The sequence below is a fragment of the Notothenia rossii genome (assembly GCF_949606895.1).
Source record: "Notothenia rossii genome assembly, chromosome: 7".
NCBI lineage: Eukaryota > Metazoa > Chordata > Actinopteri > Perciformes > Nototheniidae > Notothenia > Notothenia rossii.
Window position 1 is genome coordinate 29830764 of NC_136905.1, and position 18760 is coordinate 29849523.

The 18760-nt window shown below is 39.8% G+C and overlaps 2 protein-coding genes and 1 long non-coding RNA gene across 6 annotated transcripts in view; 1 reads left to right on the top strand and 2 right to left on the bottom strand.

The window, feature by feature from the left end:
* LOC307047616 (uncharacterized protein) overlaps positions 1–11437 on the bottom strand; it is a 309906-nt gene extending 298469 nt beyond the window's left edge. Inside the window, exon 1 of the mRNA XM_079694644.1 lies at positions 9594–11437. The gene's annotated coding sequence lies outside the window, so the exon portion shown is untranslated. The remainder of the gene's footprint in view (positions 1–9593) is intronic.
* The window catches only part of macf1b (microtubule actin crosslinking factor 1b), a 47239-nt gene that overhangs the window by 7474 nt on the left and 21005 nt on the right, over positions 1–18760 (bottom strand). For both annotated transcript variants that reach the window (XM_079694633.1, XM_079694632.1), the window contains 19 exons: positions 18343–18574; positions 17240–17466; positions 17038–17160; positions 16844–16945; positions 16177–16278; positions 15835–15999; positions 15520–15675; positions 14545–14742; positions 13977–14105; positions 13703–13873; positions 13467–13622; positions 13171–13377; positions 12937–13056; positions 12686–12855; positions 11994–12153; positions 11467–11661; positions 7307–7432; positions 6119–6262; positions 247–435 (listed from right to left, as the gene is read on the bottom strand). In XM_079694633.1, coding sequence (XP_079550759.1) covers positions 247–435; positions 6119–6262; positions 7307–7432; positions 11467–11661; positions 11994–12153; positions 12686–12855; positions 12937–13056; positions 13171–13377; positions 13467–13622; positions 13703–13873; positions 13977–14105; positions 14545–14742; positions 15520–15675; positions 15835–15999; positions 16177–16278; positions 16844–16945; positions 17038–17160; positions 17240–17466; positions 18343–18574 — 3072 coding nt within the window. The remainder of the gene's footprint in view (positions 1–246; positions 436–6118; positions 6263–7306; positions 7433–11466; positions 11662–11993; positions 12154–12685; positions 12856–12936; positions 13057–13170; positions 13378–13466; positions 13623–13702; positions 13874–13976; positions 14106–14544; positions 14743–15519; positions 15676–15834; positions 16000–16176; positions 16279–16843; positions 16946–17037; positions 17161–17239; positions 17467–18342; positions 18575–18760) is intronic.
* Positions 1956–18467, top strand: LOC307047619. Of its 3 annotated transcripts, none has more exons than XR_013810505.1 (4): positions 1956–2228; positions 11450–11590; positions 14572–14765; positions 18355–18467. It is a non-coding gene; the product is annotated as an uncharacterized lncRNA (long non-coding RNA). The 3 variants fall into 3 exon arrangements; XR_013810506.1 differs by lacking the exon at positions 1956–2228 and adding an exon at positions 2401–2535; XR_013810507.1 differs by lacking the exon at positions 1956–2228 and adding an exon at positions 7475–8989.

An 18760-nucleotide genomic window follows, 5' to 3' on the forward strand; every position in this document is an offset into this window, starting at 1 on the left:
ATATCTTTTATTATATCATAACTTTTTGTTTAGCTTTATTACTTTTTAATGCATGTAACATATGTAATATGTGACATTAAGCTGTCTGTGGCTCTTTTTCTGCTGTAACAACGTAAATCCCCCCTCTGTGGGACTAATAAAGGTATTCTGATTCTGATTCTGATTCGGAAGTTCTCTCAACAGGGTGTGGCATAATGAAATGTATAATGTTATAGAAATCACATCAGTTTTATATTCATATCGTACCGCATGCTGCTCGATCAGTTCTTGGTTTTGCTGGCAGGTCTCAGGCGGAGGCTCTTGGTCTCTGAGGGTGAGGGCTTCCTCTGCGGAGGAGATCCAGTCCAGCAGCCTCTGCAGCTCCTCTCTTTCTGCCTGCAGCGCTGACAGAGTGGCCTGGATCTTCTGGCCCTGCTGCTGAGCCCAGGTCTGAACCTGATTCAGAAGACATGGAGGAGTTACACTAGATCCGTTCAGACTCTCAAAGGCACTGTTTTCAAATTAAGATATTAAAGTGGACCTATAGACCCTCCAGAAAAACGTGATTCTGCAATCGCAGAATTTACCGCATAATCAGCAAAATGGCGCAGATTTTTAAAAGGCCGCATATTTATCAAAAGGCCGCATTAATCCCCGCATTTTTCCACACAAAATTGAGAAGAAAAAAGTTAACTCGTCTTGACGTGACGTCATCAGCTCGCGCATCACAACATTTAAACAACACTGTATAGAGTGAACGTGTGGAGCTCACACGATAGAGAAAACACCAAGATGAAAAAATCTAATCCATCTCATTTACCGACGAACATTTATACTAAAGACCGAACAAAAAGTGGGGGGAAACTATTCTGCACCCCGTGCAACTGTGTGTTGGAGCCATAGACTGCAGGGCTCGACATTAAGGACTGCCCGATGGCCCGGGGCCATCTAGTATTTAGCTCGGGCCATGAAGCCTCACCTGCTGGTTGCCCGATCGGGCAATCTATTATACCAGTATCATGCAGCTCGCGGATCCAGTAATGAGTGACCCGACAGTAAAACTAAACATATCTATAACTAGTTTAGGTAGTTTGAGAGGTAATTAAAACAGCTACGTGTGATATTCTAACCTGAAGTGTGTGTTTTGTTCCGCTCACCGCTGCATGTGATCATGCAGAGCTGCGTGTCGACTCGTCAGCAGCAGCTGATCTCTCTCTCCCGTCAGATTAGACTTCACTCGCGTTTATGTCCATATCGATCAGATCCAGCTAGTTTTAGCTAATGATATGACTACCTGCTTATTAAAAGACACCGTGACCGAAAGAATAAGTGTCGCTATGCAACTGGGTGAGGCCACAAAGTATAGCGCAGCATTATGCATTTGTTTACATGCCCACCGGAACCCCGAGGCATTAGCAACAGATAAACGCACAATCAACCCATACAGCACATCTCTTTCTCCACATTAAGTGTTACACATTAGAATTGACTACTCTTGTCTGTCACATACTCTTCTTGTCTGTCACATAAGTGGCGCAACTGAAGCGGTATTGCGCTAAAGGGAAAATATTTTGACCGGACATTTTGACCGAAGAGATTTAGATTTGCTTGCTAACGGGAACTCTGACGTCACCATTGTGTGTGCTTCGCGGAAGCACTCGGCTGCTCGGTCAGCTTCTGCATGAGGAGGCATTCCTTCGACCAATTTACAGTAGATAACATTACAAACATTTTTAACAGGGGCCATAATAGTGTAAATAATGTTTGTTTTGGCAGTTATAAATGCATGTAATGTTTTCTACTTTTTTAAATCTGGGAAGGCATTTGCCTTCATCAGATGGAAAGTGTCTTGTACAACAACTTAAGTATTTATTATAGCTATGCAGGGCATGCAAGCGAGCAAACACAAACAAGTGAAATGAAGAATACAATTGAAATTGTAATATTGTGGTGGTTCATCTTATAATTCAGTTTATAGAATGCACCAGACAGCATCTAAGACCTGCAAAAATCTAAATGTTCTAGGAGGAGGCCCCCCAAACCCTTCGTGCGTCATTTCGTCCGCGCGCATTTTTCAGGGCAATCTCTATTGGGCTCAGGGCCATCTGTAAATTAGCTTAGATGGCCCACAGGGCCATCTCCCAAAATCCTTAATGTCATGAACTGGACTGTATATTGGTTGGAGTATAAGAGAAAATCGACGGTGAGCATCAACCTCCAAAACCCTTTCGAGGGCTACAAGAAACGAAGTGAGTAGCCTACAAGATTGAAGCTGGTCAGATAACGAACGAGTAAATGAAAACAGAATGAGGCGGAGAAGTGTGTGTGTGTGTGTGTGTGTGGGGGGGGGGGGGGGGGGTGTGTGTGTGAGATTAAAATAGCCCATCAAAACAGTCCGTCTTTCCCGCTCTCTGAGCTGAGCAAGATGGCGGCAGCATTTGCCGGCCCCGAACTCGGACATCTAGTAAAAAAGAAAAATGCCTCTGCGCTGTCGCCAGTGACTTCATCCAGCACAACGAGAGACAGAGGCACTTCTTTGGGAATGTTTAAGACGGGGTGAGTGAGTGTTGACATTTTTTAATCCTATGCAACTGGTTGATGGTTTTGTACTCGAGGTCGGACGGTTTTAGAAACGAAAGCATTTACGTGCTAAACATTCACGCGAGTAATCCAATGAATCAAATGGAAATAAGGTTTTTAACACATGCACGGAATAATATTGCAAAACTAGTTAGTGAATGTAGCAAACTTTATTCAATAAGTCAAGTATTTACTCCCGGAAAATGTTTATGTATGATGATATATTGTTAACTTAGCTCACTATGGAAAAAACGTCGGACATCTACAAGCGCGTCCTGTATCCGATCTCAAAATGTGCCATTTGCACAATGTGTCATGTATGCAGCCCTTGTTTTGCACCTGCGGCACTTTGCGAGCGTCTACCGGCTCGGGCTGCATTTTACACCGAACATATAATATACCGTTCGAAACATCTATTTGCCGCCGAACGCCACCTCACTCAAGTCGACCCAAGTCATACCGTAAGTGGCGGCTGGTGGAAAGTATTTTTGGTGGGGCTGTTGATATAGTGAGTAAAACATTTTTTTTTGGGAGAAATGACCCCTTAAATTGGGACTGATACCGTCATATACCGTATACCACGGTATGATGTCAGCAAGGTATGACGGTATGAAAAAAATGATACCGCCCATGCCTAGTGCCATCCCACTTGGCCGTGAGCTACCATCTGTTCCAAAGCGAATTATAACATATTTTCTTTTCATGGCAAAGGATCAAAATTTGCTGGCATTCAACGCAGATAAAAAACTTCCACTATGAAGCTTCCCTCACTTCTTGAGGCTATTCTCAGTCTCATGGCATTTCATGTTATAGTCACGACATTTAATCTATTGATTCATGTTCACCAACACGATGTTCCCCTTTTTTTCGTGTCACACGATTTTAAAAGCAATGTATTTCTATTGGTAGTACTGCAGCACGTCTTTTTGTCCGGTCTTGGAAGACCGGAAGCTGTGTGGTTCATAAAAACATGTTCTTTATATACTGTATACAGTCTATGGTTCTAACTCAATATCAAGCCACGATTATTGTTTTTGATTTGATATCGTATAATGTCAGACTTTTTTTGCCATCAGTGAGGAAAGGAAATGGGGCTCAGAGCCTCAGAATACTGAAATCTCTATTTTTGTAATCTTTTTTTCCTTCTAATTTGTTATTCTTTTCGAAATAACACACTGTTATTTACTCAACAATAACACACAATTATCCTTGTTTTTATTTATTTGTTTAGTTCCATAATCTCTGGCTTTTTTGGCGTCCGTCAGGAACTGAATTTCAAAATAAAATAACCGGAAACAAATACACAGCCACTGAACTGATTACCCAAGATCCTCAGCTATGGTTTAAGCTCGTGATTGGATTGTTTAGCCGCAATGCACGTTGGGATTTGGTGTTTATGCAATATGAAATCCGAAAAACATTTTTCTTTTTTAAAATAATACTTTATTCCAAGTGTACTTGCTTTTCTCTTTGAAAGTTATCATATAACGGTATTGTAATACACGGTTCGGCTGCATTACATATTACATATTACAGATCTGCCGTAGTTCTTTATTTATAGAGCCCTGATTAGAAGACCTTTGGAAAAACCGGAAGAACTGCCACGGAAACCGAATATGTGACGTGGATCATAAATATATCAGCAATTAAACAGCAATTAAACAACATCTTCTATTTCTCTTCACACAATACGTGTGCAGTATCAACATTCATTCGGCTGACTTTTATATTTGATCCAATTGGTAGATAGGTTATATTTACACCATAAAGGTGCACAGCTTATATAAAAGGACTTGTCGTTTTTAAAGATATTACAAATGTTCTGCATTAAATAATGTAAATACTGAGTTGAGAGAATAGTCAGGGGTTTTGGGGGATGGGAGACACATCTATGGATTCATAATTTCAATAGCTTACCATTAAATGACAGATACACCTTTTTGTCTGTTTTACAAATCAGATATTAATGTGTGAAATAATATAGCAATATGCTGTAAATGTATGTGAAAACATGAATACAACTACACATCTTCAGATGTTATACATACATAAGTGTCCTACACTAATAATAACACGTTATTATGGCTGTGTGTACCTTGTGTGCACCGCCTAGTGGTTAAAGCACGTTATTGAATTATTGTTTTTATGTGTTATATTTGATGAAAAAAATATTAAGAGTACATACTTTCATAGGGGGAAAGTAGAAGGTCAATGATAGAAATATAGAATATAAAAAATCAAGAAGATACTGCAAGTGACCTTGGCGCATTGCCACTCCAACATCCAATCCCAGAACTTGAAGATTAATCACGGGGACTGTAGTCCCAAACCATAGCTGGGGATTATGGGTAGTGTAGTCTCTTCGGCCATCCTAAACTCTGAAATGTTTTTCGGATTTCATATTGCATTAACACCATATCCCAATGTGCATTGCGGCTAAAACATCCAAATCACCAAACATAAACCATAGCTGAGGATCTTGGGTAATCAGTAAAGTGGCTGTGTATCGCAATGATGCTCGAAATATCCCATATAGGCCTACGTCTGTTTCCGGTTATTTTTATTTTGAAATTCAGTTCCCGACGGACGCCAAAAAAGCCAGAGATTATGGAATCAAACAAATAAATAAAAACATGGATAATTGTGTGTTATTTTTGAGTAAATAACAGTGTGTTATTTAGAAAAGAATAACAAATTAGAAGTAAAAAAAGATTTAAAAAATACAGATATCGGTATTCTGAGGCTCTGAGCCCTATTTATTTTCCTCACAGACGACAACAAAAGTCAGACATTATACGATTTAAAATAAAAACAATAATCGTGGCTTGATATTGAGTAAGAACATGTTTTTATGAACCCCACAGCTTCCGGTCTTCCAAGACCCGACCGGACAAAAATACGTGTTGCAGGCACGAAACATACTACCAATAGAAATACATTACTTTTAAAATAGTTCTGTGGGACACGAAAAAAAGGGGGAAATCGTGTTGGTGAACACGAGTCAATAGATTAAATGTTGTGACTATAACACGAAATGCCGTGAGACTGGGTTGGCTATTCTGACCAAATATCAGAAATATCTGAATAATGTGTTAGGAGGATTATATGCCAAACATTGCAAAAATAAATAAAATGGTTGACTTCCTTTTAGGTTTACGGAAAAAAAAAATCCACTAAGACACCAAGATACTTTTTTGTCTCTGGTTCATGCTACATATGCCTACCAAATGAAATAACAACGAGAGGCTGCTTTTAGGCACATTTGTAGGGGGCGCTATAGAGCTGTTTTGCTTGCAGTGATAAAGAGATCCCTACAATATAACATTTGTAATCAGTCCTGACAAGTGTGCGAAAGGTCTCCAGCTTCTAAGCATGTTAAGGCCCTCACAAATGTAATTCATCTTGTGTACGATATAATAAAAACCCTAGCGATATCAATAGGTCCTCCGCTCCGACTCTGTCTGCGCTTGGACCCTAATAAAGCCAAACATGTCCATAGTGAGGCACCAGGGTTAATCACTAAGAAAAGCGTGCTATTGCCTATCATGAAAGTGCTCACCTCCTCATAGCGGTTCTTGGTGACACTGATCCAGGACTTTAGGGTGATGATGGAGTCTGGGTGACAGGAGGCCAGGATCTCCTCACCCAGACTCTGGATGTTCTGTAGGTCCACCGCCTGAGCCTGCAAGACCCCCATTGATTCCTTCAGAGGGGGAGAAAAAGCATTAAGTCAGGATTTGATTCACATTTACATTGTGCATTTTAAACATATTCATATATCTCCATCTTTTAGAAGTGTTGAACAGTTTATGGCAGCAGGATACTAACTGATGGTCGTTGGGTTCGTTCTTTAACCTGTTAAGCCCGAGAGGACCCTAATCCGGGTCTGGCGGGTAGTTTTTTCACGAAACTGTGTCTCAGGGCTTCTTAATATTTAAAAACCTATTAATATGTCAAACTCACTCAACGGTTAGAAACTCAGCTAACTGAAGATATGAACCATTTTTACAGAAAACAAGCACAAGTCTCACAAGAAGCATCTTAATGAGCCCTGAGCGAAAAAATGAGCCCTGAGCGAAAAAATGCTAATGCAGTTAGGACAGAACTCACGGTATAAATACCCTTATTACTTATCGTAACTGCACATCCAATCTAGCAAATCCCAAATGACCCCAGAAGTGGGTTTCTTTTTTCTCTCCCTAAAAAGGTCAAACGTCACTTTTTTTTGCATCAATCTTGATACAGGGTACTTATTATATGTGATAGTTTGGATTCCTAAAGCTTTTAGTCTACTATCCCATCTTTCAAGGGTGGTTTTCACTATAACTAATTTATTTTTTGGACGGACACTATAATTAAAAAATGTTTTCATCTGAATTTACTTTAAAATAAAAACATCTATATTGATTCTGACATTTCTACATCCAACTCACAGATTACCTCGCTTTGAGAAAAAAGATTATTAATTTACCCCTTTTAGAAGTGAAGATATGGTCATTTGTTCTGGGAATGTCATTTTCGAGCCTGAGACCTGAAAAACAGGCTCAGGGCTTAACAGGTTAACTGGTTCAATGGGTTCACACATAAGTTAGCAAATATCTCCCCCGCTAAACAACCCCTTGATAATACTGAATCCTTATCAGCACCAACTTGTTGTTTTGTAGATTTTAAGACCCTGACCTATGACCTCCCCTGCAGCAAAAATGTATTCCCCTGTAGGAGTTATAAAGTATCATGTTATACTGACCTTGTGTTGTTTGTCGAAAGCGAGCATGCCCTCTTCCTCCTCTGGCATAACTCCAAACTTCAGGACCCTCTCAACCTCTGTGAGGCTCCCCATGAAAGAGTGGGCTTGGCTGTCAAACTTTTCAGCCTAACGAAGACAACAAAAGATGACTATTAGAATAAGAGTAGGGTAAATCCCAGAGGTGGGAGTAAGTCCTACATGTGCAAGTCATGAGCAAGTCTCAAGTCTTGACCTACAAGTATCAAGCAAGTCCCAAGTCACTGTGGTGAGAGTCAAGCAAGTCAAGTCAAGTCATTGCTCAGGTCAAGCAAGTCAAGTCAAGTCAAGTCATACACAATTCTGATGAATAAGCCCAGTTTCCGCATTTAAATCAGTTAAAAGACAGTGGTTATGAAAATAGATTCAACCCACACTATGATCTTCATTACATACACAGTTAATCATTTGAAATCTAATTTAGACCGACGACAATCATATTAGATTCATATTTACCCTAGAACTGCAGACAATTCCAGGTAAGAAATCATATATGGTATTTGCCATTACACATATTTAATTTAAATGTATGTTAACAATAGAACCGCAAACAGTGTCAGCACCTACATAGATATCATTTTCAAATCATTTAATTTTTTCCTCTTCATAATTTCCTAATAAACTAAGCAGGAAGATTTAAAACTCAGTTAATTGCAGTTCATGACATTAAGGATTTTGGGAGATGTCTAAGCTAATTTACAGATGGCCCTGAGCCCAATAGAGATTGCCCTGAAAAATGCGCGCGGACGAAATGACGCACGAAGGGTTTGGGGGGCCTCCCCCTAGAACATTTAAATGTTTGCAGGTCTTAGATGCTGCCTGGTGCATTCTCTAGACTGAATTATAAGATGAACCACCACAATATTACAATTTCAATTGTATTCTTTGTTTCACTTGTTTGTGTTTGCTCGCTTGCATGCCCTGCATAGCTATAATAAATACTTAAGTGGTTGGTCAAGACACTTTCCATCTGATGAAGGCAAATGGCTTCCCAGATGTACAAAAGTAGAAAACATACATGCAGTTATAACTGCCAAAACGCTATTATGGCCCCTGTTAAAAATGTTTGTAATGTTATCTACTGTAAATTGGTCGAAGGAATGCCTCCTCATCCAGAAGCTGACCGAGCAGACCCGAGCAGCCGAGTGCATCCGCGAAGCACACACAATGGCGACGTCAGAGTTCCGTTAGCAATCAAATCTAAATATCTTCGGTCAAAATGTCCGGTCAAAATAATTTCCCTTTAGCGCAATACCGCTTCAGTTGCGCCACTTATGTGACAGACAAGAAGAGTATGTGACAGACAAGAGTAGTCAATTCTAATGTGTAACACTTAATGTGGAGAAAGAGATGTGCTGTATGGGTTGATTGTGCGTTGATCTGTTGCTAATGCCTCGGGGTTCCGGTGGGCATGTAAACAAATGCATAATGCTGCGCTATACTTTGTGGCCTCACCCAGTTCCATAGCGATACTTATTGTTTAGGTCACGGTGTCTTTTAATAAGCAGGTAGTCATATCATTAGCTAAAACTAGCTGGATCTGATCGATATGGACATAAACGCGAGTGAAGTCTAATCTGACGGGAGAGAGAGAGATCAGCTGCTGCTGACGAGTCGATACGCAGCTCTGCATGATCACATGCAGCGGTAAGCGGAACAAAACACACACTTCAGGTTAGAATATCACACGTAGCTATTTTAATTACCTCTCAAACTAACTAAACTAGTTATAGATATGTTTAGTTTTACTGTCGGGTCACTCATTACTGGATCCGCGAGCTGCATGATACTGGTATAATAGATTGCTCGATCGGGCAACCAGCAGGTGAGGCATCATGGCCCGAGCTAAATACTAGATGGCCCCGTAATTGGGTTAATTTAGAAATAGATTCAGTTTATCATCCGAACAGTTCAGATTCATTTTACAATAAATCAAAGAATGATGCACTTCTACAAACAAAAATAACATAATTAAAACATTTAAACAAACTACTAAAAGTAGATGAGCTACATTATTCAAAAGTTTACAGTAACTTCTGATAATAACACAGGGAAAATAAACGAGGCTTCTCTTTTGCTCTCTCGCTCCGACAGCCCGTCAGTATCAGGGTTAGTCAAAAGGAATCCCTTGGAGGGTCTAGTGTTAATTTACCGTTTTGTCCTCTTATTGCAATGCTTATTCGATTTGAAACCAAGTCTAACGTAGCTTAAACTTAACGTTAGCTTTCTAGCTAACAACACATGCACGCACCTTTCTCTGTGGTTTTTTTCGCAGTGACGAATGAAGTTGGATGTTGTGGTGGTCTTGTCATGATCGTTATGCTGCAGACCCTGCATACCGCTGTTCTCTTCTTATTACCGTCATCGACAAAGTAATCCTTGAATCTAAACTTCACTATTTTTGGAGTAAAGCTACCCGCTGCCATGTTAACTGAGACTCCTGCCTTCTAGTGGGTTGCCAGGTTTGCGCGCATGACGCTATAATCACGTTTTTCGAAAAAGTTAAACTTAATATCTCACTACAAAAACAAACGCAAATATTTAATTTTAAACAATCAAGTCATTTCAAGTCATCTATCTCAAGCTTAAGTCAAGTCTCAACAAGTCATGAATACCAAGTCAAAGTCAAGTGAAGTCTTTTATCAACGTTAGTCAAGCAAGTCTCAAATCAAAAAATATGCGACTCGAGTCAAGTCATGTGACTCGAGTCCCCACCTCTGGTAAATCCTGTTTATGGTCAAATATTAGTTATCCTTTCCTATTATGCACTGCAGACAAACTTGATGAAGCTTGTTTTAAGATACTTTCCACTCTGGCATGGTTAGCGAATCTTAAAATTATGTATTTTAAAAACAAATTCAGCTAAATAACGGTCAAAGACACTGATTTCAGCTCTATTGCCTCTTTACAAAAAGTAATTTTTAGCTGTAAGAATTTACATCCATTAAAGTAGGATTTGTATTTATTTAAAAAGTGAAATTGTGAAATCAACACAACAATTCCCAAAGGAAACCAAATTGCTTTTTTCATCTTATTTCAAGACATTTGTCAACTTTTCTAGAATCCAGATAACTTCTTTATTTCAAGAATCCAAAAGTAAGTGCACTGGCAGATTATTTCAAGTGTTCACATCATACCTTTTTTTTGCTTTAAAGGTCCCATGTCATGGCCATTTCCACTGATCATAATTCCATTGTTGAGGTCTACTAGATAGAATAGATTTATATTGTGCAATTTTCCAAAATCACTTTGGTTTCTCATACAGCATCTCTGTAAACTACGTGTATTCACTGAATTTCACTCTCTGCCTTTAACGGCTCGTTGTAGCTCCAATAGCTCCAGCCCCCACCCTCCCTGTGAGCACAGTGTGCTCTGATTGGTCGGGACGTTGTGAATCGCGCTGAGCTCCGTGGAGGTGTGTTTTCCTTGTTTAGCGACAGTGAAACACAGCCAAACTCACCCTGAGCACACACAAAGTCACAGCCGAGGTAAAAACAATAAGTGTGGCTTGATATTGAGTAAGAAAAAGGTTGATAAACGCTGTGAGAATGGGTCTGCAGAGAGAATTTCGCCGCGATCCCAACTGTCTGTTATCAGCCTGCAGCCAGGGAGGAGAGATCAGCAGAGCTGCCTGCACTGAGTGTGTGTGTGAGGAAGTCCGTGGATTGGTCAACTTGGACCAATCAGCGGGGGCTTCACGTAACGGCTCCACGGATTGGTCCATTTGGTTCCGGGTAACGCATGACATCATGCGGTACCCGGAAGAATCCATGGACAGTGACGTATCTCCAACGAGGCGTTTTGGGGAGGTATTTTGTCTGTTAGAGTTTTACTCGCTACAGGGTGTACTTTGAGGGTTTTGACTCTGCAGACCGTTTACATGCATAAAAACCTTCATAACACACAAGGGGACGGGTAATAACCGGAAAAGCATGACATGGGACCTTTAAGGTGAATTATCTTTTTGCATAGTACATTTTTCCCTGCAGCCAGAATTGTAAGCATGTTGGTATTTTCATGTGGAGCCATGTTTAAGAAGATTTGAATGTAGTACAATTCTGATTGAAACCCAAATGAAAATAAAACAATATTTTATTGTGACCTTAGTTTATCGTAAGAACTACCTGCTGAAGTGCCGTCTCCAGTCGGTCCTGCTTGCTGACGGACAGTTTGCACACGGCCTCCCAGCGGCCCTCCAGCTCGTCCATCTGCTGCTGCAGCCAGTGAGCGTCGGCCGTGCTGCTCCGGGTGAGATCCCTCACAGAGCGCTTCAGGGTCCGGATGCACCCGGCTCGCTTGCCTAATTCTTTTTGGAAGGCCTACGAGAAAGGACACTTTGCTAAGAAACTGCAATTGTGAAGAAGCTGGTGCAAAATGTGCCATGCAAAGACAGACATATAGCATCCTAATATCAAAAGAAAATCACTGTAAACAAATATGACAATCACCAAATCCTTCATTGTGATTATGAGCTTATTTTCTTTTTATAGCAGTTACTGTATACCAATGTCCTAAGCAGCCATCACTGGAATCTAATTGAACAAAGATAATAATTACATATTATGCAGTATCTCTACACTGTACTATGTTGGCCAATGTGTTTAACTATTAAGGTCCGAAATTCATTTACATGATACTGTGGGTGTTTTACCTTGTGTTTGTCGATCAGGTTGTGGACCATGTCTTTGTCTCCCCCAACACGAACATCCTCAGCCAGTTGAGGCTCCGCTCTGTACAGCCAGTCATTCAGAGCCTGGAGAGCGTCAGTGAATCTCCCTGAGAACAGCAGAGCTTCCTCCAGCTTGTGTTGTCTGCAAAAGCAAATTAACTAGGGGGTTATATTCCATGAAAAAACTCAATATTTCCTGATTAAGTAACGACTAAAACAAATGTGGATATTCACTGAGATTAAAGTTAAAGAGAAATGAAATCATATGTATAAGTGAAGAAATTATATAAATGAACAAGAATAAAATGATACATGTACAAGAAAAAGATATCATAAATGCACAAACATTTTTTTAATAAATAAACAATGAAGAACATGTATTATGTCAACAAATTTATAATAATAATTCCAAGAAAAAATCAAAGATTTACAAAATAAATTATGCATTTACGAGAAACCAGTCATAAATGTATATATTTACAAAATGAAACCACTGAAAAAATGTGTCACTTTGTCAAGAAACCCCTTGTGCTAATTTAACAGGTTGGATTGACTTTATCTTAATCTTAGAGAATATACATTTATTTCACCTATAGCCAAAGAAATATGATTAATAAAACCGTATTAACTTTGAATGGGTTCCTATCAGTTGGTACACAGCTAATGTTCCATACCTCTCCATAGTCTTGCCACTGATGGTGTCCCAGGTGTCTTTTAGTTCAGCCAGTAGATTCTCAACATACTGTCTATCATAGCCAGTCCGAGCTCTCTCATGAAGGCTACGTCCATTCCTCATCGTCGCCTCGTACATGGGCCTCTTGGACCTCAGCAGTTTTTGGAACTCCTGATGATAAAGAATAAGAGATCTGTCAAGTGATCATAAACATGTAAAACCAAGTTCAATTCATCGTTTGGTTTACTGCACCTTCTGTTCTGTCAGTTGTTGTTTAATCTCTTCGTGGGACACAGCGATCTCTCTATGCGTGTCCAAAATCTGCTCCACCTCCGTCATCCAGTCCACTAGGAGGCGCCAGGATTCATTAAACTAAAATATGAAAAATAAAGATAGATACTAAACAAAAGTTCCTCTGAGTGGCACCCAAAGTTCATGTTTAGTTTGAGGTCATCCGTCTTAAGTGAAGTTTATATGGTGTTATACCTGTTTGGCATTCTTTTTGACCTCCTCCAGTGTTTTGCCTCGTTCTGAAGCGCGTTGCTGGAGCTTTTTGTATCGATCCTGGACGGTCATGATTAGGTTATGAATGACGTCACAGTCCTCCTTCCTGCTCAGTTCTAGTAGCCTGCGTGCCGTGTTCTCCACTGTGGTCTTCTTCTCACCATAACCGTTCACCTCGTTCAGCAGGGTCTGTGCAAATAAAAACCAAAACATGAATACAGAAACTATCTGTAACTCTGGATCTGTATCAGAAATAGAATAACTGAAGTAGGACTTACTTTGTGCTCCTGAAGTTGAGTACACACTTTATCCAGAACAAAGCTGGGAGCAGGAAGAAGCCCGATGGACTCTTCACACTTGCTCATCTTGGTGAGAAGTTCCTGGATGTTACTGTGGAAGTCCTTGGCCAGACCCAACCCTTCCGTAAGCCTTGCCTGTGGGAACATAATGACGCTATCAGATGTAATAACGCACAAAATGAGTGATACATCCACAAGAGGAAGAGTTGACTTACCTTTCGCTCGTGGACCTTGCTGTAAACAGATGCCCACTTCTGTTCCAGAATAGATAAGCTGTGTTCGGTGCTCGATCCCCGCATCACGCTGCTGCTCTCCAGCATCCTGTGGATAGCGTTCTTCACGTCAGTGTAGGCGTGGATCTTTGAATCCATCTCATTGCACAGCTCCTGTTGAGGGCGAGAAGAAGGACAATCGGTTTTATTATTTATTTTCCAGGGAAACAGATTTTTTTCGTATCTCTTTTAGAGTTTATAGTCTGGTCCTTTTTACCATGTGTGCACTGAGCCTTTCACTGGCAGAGTCCGGCATACCCCACATGGTTTTAGAGGAGGACAGTCTCAGGTCTGTGTTCTCCAGCCACTGCAGGAGATCTTGAATCTCCATTGTAACATCTTGTACCTGCAAAAATAAAAAGATGAATGCACATATCAGGTTACTAAAGCCTGATATAAGAATACTAATTATATGATTGCTGTATTTGTATCAGCCCAAAGTGCTAATAGTGATTAAACAAATATCAAAACAATAAAAAGTAATAGCAATGTTTACAGAAGAAGAGAAAAAATGAAAACAAATATAACACAATTTTTTTTTACTACCTTTCTTTATGACCACCAGTTTATGTTTGGACTCTAATGTAGATGTTACCCTACTATCACCACAAGGGGGCGCCATGATAAACTGGGTGAATTGAATGAAACAGTAAATGCAGCACAGCTGAGACATACTATAAGATAACGTAAGAGTTTACTGTATACGTACTGTTCCTATTTGTCTATACTTTTGTGTGACTATTGGTAGAATGTGTAACAAATAACAGATGTGTGTTTCTCGTCACCTGACTCAGTCTGTTCTCTAACTCCAGCTGCCTGCGCTCAGTCTCACAGCGGACAAACTCCCAGCTCTCGTTGAGTTGCTCCAGCCGAGACTGGAGACCATGTGGGCTGTCCCCTGACCCGACCTCCAGCAGCCCCCTGCCAGCCTGGTTCAGGGACTCCACTGTGCGAACATGGGACATGACATCATTATGCAAGACCTGTAGGAGAAAGAATAAAAAGAGTAAGATTGAAAATTATTGCTCGGAAGTGATTGACTGTTTAGAAAAGGCATGTTTGTGAAAGGGTACTAGCAGTGTGTATTGTTGGTAATAATAATAATGCATTTAGGTACAGGCACTGGTAGACACCATGTCAACCACTTTCAGGAGACTATAGGAATATAGCATACATTTCAGGAGGGTGGGTTTTTAGTTTTCAAATGTTGGAAGTTTTGTCACGTCCTTTTACATGTTTGCTCTATGGATCATATACATGCCCATTTCCTTGTTCCAGTACGGTCATTTCTGCTGTATTACAAAATGTATTTGATGCAATTTATCAATAACAATGTTGTAGCTAATCATTGACATTTTGTAAAAAAAAACTAATGGCATTTACAGTGTAAAATGAATAAATATTTGGAAGTTATCATCAGGACTGATGTCTATTGAGAAATATAACTAAATGAAAGTGACAATATATTATATATTGTATTTCCATGGCATGGGAATGTTTTTTATTTTGTATTAGCCACCCCACAAGATTAAACTGCATCAAACTCAGTTGGTGTTAATAATTGTCATACCACAGTCTCTGAAGACAGTTCAATAAATACAAAAAAACCTTAGCATTTAGTAAACAGAAAATAATGCAATTAAACCAAAATATGTAGGCACAGGGGTTAAGTGTTGTAGGATTCACTGCTCTCTGAGACCTTAAGAGTCAGAAAGAGCTCCATTACACTTAGTATTGAATATAGTATTTAAGCCACTAACCTTGTGTTTAGCCAGCTCTATTTCACTGGCCTGAAGGTCGATGCTGATTGGTCGGTTGCCCTGCAGTTGCTCAGCAGTGCGGGACAGCCATGTGTGGAGCTCATCTAGCGTGTTTTGGAACTGACCCAGACCCAGAAGCGCACACTCCAGCTGATGCTAATTTTTACACAGATGAAGGAAAGAAAAAGAAAAAAAGTCAATAACTTTCTTTACTTGGATTTACTTTTCAGGGTAAATGCAGGTGACACTGTGCTATAAGTGACTTCCAGTGACATTATTATCAATATTACATGATATATGCTTCCATGTTCTCACCTGTCTGCTGACGGTCTCTGACTCCAGGCTGTCCCAGCGCTGTCTGAAGTCACACAGCGGCGAGACAGAGCCCGGACTCTCCGAGCCTGGAGACAAGCGGCACACAAAGCGATGGTTCAAGCTTTCTATCTCGATTTTCTTCTGGTAAAGTTCTCGCTTGAATTCCTGAGGAAAAAGAAGACAGAGAAACATCTTTTAGAAATTAGACATTGCCATAACTAATGTGTTTTCTGTTATCAGAAATAATGACCTACATAGCCAGGAGCAATATTTCTGTATATATGAAACCTAGTAAGAACAACCTTGAAAGGTTTAGGGGTGTACTACAGCACTTGAACTCACCTTGAGGTCACGTAGCTGCTCTTTGACTGATTCCAGGTCATTTCCAACCATGAACTCTTCCGTAGACCTCAGCTCAGCCGACTTCAACCACTCAAAAAGACCCTTTAAGCAGGACAAAAACAGCAGGCTTTTAATTACAACAAATGTTATACCGTTAACCACTCAGTCCTCAAAAAAACAAAAAAGAAGATAAATATGTACCATCATAACTTACATCTTGTCTGAATGAGTAGGGTTTGTATATTAAATGTAGCTGGGCAAGGTGAACCAAAGTATTGGACAGTAGTAGCTAAAAGCTACATTTGTTCCCTTATAACTGAATTTTTGCTGAATTGTATTATTTCATAATCGAACAACAGCAAGATTAGTTGCCATGTTACTATATAAAGTTGGATGCATTTTAAATAGATCTTGTTTGCATTGTCTTACACCATTCCCACCATTAATATCATTTTCCTTGACAGAGGACCACTTCATTTGTCAGTTACTCAAAGTAAAGCTACAGGGGGTAAGAGTCTATTGTCAGAATAAAAGACTAGCTTGGTCTTTGGCAGGATGCCAAAACACTGCTTCTGTTGGGCATGGGTGGCCAAGATGATCAGACCATGACATTGTTTTAGTATATGGGTAGGCTTATACAATATAGATATGTTTTATATTCACTCACCTGCATGGTGTCTTGATAATGCAGTGCCATCTGCAAAGACTCCTCCAGCTTTTTGTGACATTCGTTCCATAGTTTGCTCAAGTGGTTCCAAGTGCAATAAAGCTAGAAGACACCAAATAAACAAGGTTTTAAGTCAGTCAACAAAGCATCATGAGTTTGAAATGATTTGTATTTAAATGTAGCCAATATCTTACTTCATCTAGGCTCTTTGTGACATCTGGCTTGTCAGTATCTCCACATGCTGACATCAGGTCCATTCCCAAAACACCAAGGGTGTCCAGATCTCCCTGTAAACTGTCAATGTCCTCTCTGAGAGTCTATAAGTTGAAAAGATTGAAAAGATGAAATAATATTTTTGTTTCTTATATTTGTTAAAGTTAGAGTTAACGGACAAACCTGCATGGTTTCAAGGCTCTGTCGGATTGTTTCTGATTCTCTCCGACTGGCATTAAGATCTAAAACTGCCTGCTGAGCGTCATTAAGCGCTGCCGTGACATCGCTGATGTCGCTCCAGAACTTCATGGCGAGATCCAAGAGTTTGAGCAGCCAGCTTTCTCTCTCCTGGGCCTGAGTATGTGTGTCATCCCAAAGCTGGGAGAGGCTGGACACGCGCTCCTGGATTGCTAAGATCAAAAGGATACAACAGGACTTTTCTTTAGAATCTGCCTTTTTCTTGCATAACCAATGCTACTTTTAGTCCATTGTGTACCAGGACAGTATCATATGAGGAAACCCTGAGTACGATAAAATAAATTATGGTGATACATTGTTTTGATACATTTTTTGTGTAAAATCTGATCTAAATTGTTCTTTCTCCCGTGCTGATGACTTAAAAGAAGACGATAATTTCAAGTTCCTTGATTATTATTTTTGCATTAAAAAAAGGGTTTTCTTGCCAGTTGAGTTGTTGTTCTTTGTGTCAAAAAATGTATCTTGTTTGATGTTGTAATACTCATTTTGTACCACAAGAAGCTCAAATGTACCAATACCCCATGTACTATACGACCAAAAACATTCATGTTTTCTATCATTTAAGTTTGAAATTCTCCATGCACTCCAAACACAAGGTATATTTATTTAAAATTCAAATAAAAGACGTGACATTAATGTTACATGCTCACACCAAATGTTTGTTAAAAATGCATTGAGAAATTCTAAACTTACCTAGAAGAACACAGGAGTAGTAATAATTTTATAATGCTCTTCAGCCTCGTGTGGCTAAAATCAGTATTACAACAATAAATACATTTCGTATTACAGATTTTAATAGTAAAGGAAAACATTATTCTGGTGAAACTTTATTTTCCCGTTTGGTAAAAAAAAAAAAATGGTCCGGCAAAACCTTTTATTTAACCTGAGTTTAAATAATAAACACAGAAGAGAAACTATTTCAATCAGACTTTGAAAAAAGATCACCAATATCATTATTTTCACAATTGCTCTCTTTGGCTTCCATACGATCTGTATACAAACAATATAAATTCTTAGGAGATCATTACCTGTGCCCACAGATCCATCCCCAGCTGCCTGAGTGTTAGCCAGCAGTTCGTCGGCCTGTGTCCTGACACTGCCCAGGCCCAGCTGCAGCTTGGACAGCTCGGCCAGGCTGTGCTTGTTGTCCTGCAGCTGCTCCTGGATCCTGGGGGTGAGGCCCTGAAGAGAGGTGACCGTCTCTATGCGACTGTGCAGGCGCTCAAGACTCTCTCTGATGAGGGTCATCCTCTCATTCAGCTATAGATACAAAAAAATACATGATGTTTAGTTTTTGTTGTGTGTTCGTTGTGTATTACTAGTGTTAACATTAGCATTTGCTTCATCATCCAAGCATTAAGTGTTAGTTTTGTGACGAAATATTATATATATTTTTATTCCTGTGTCAAATGTCTTGTTAGTTGTTTTTCTTTAACATTCTGTTTT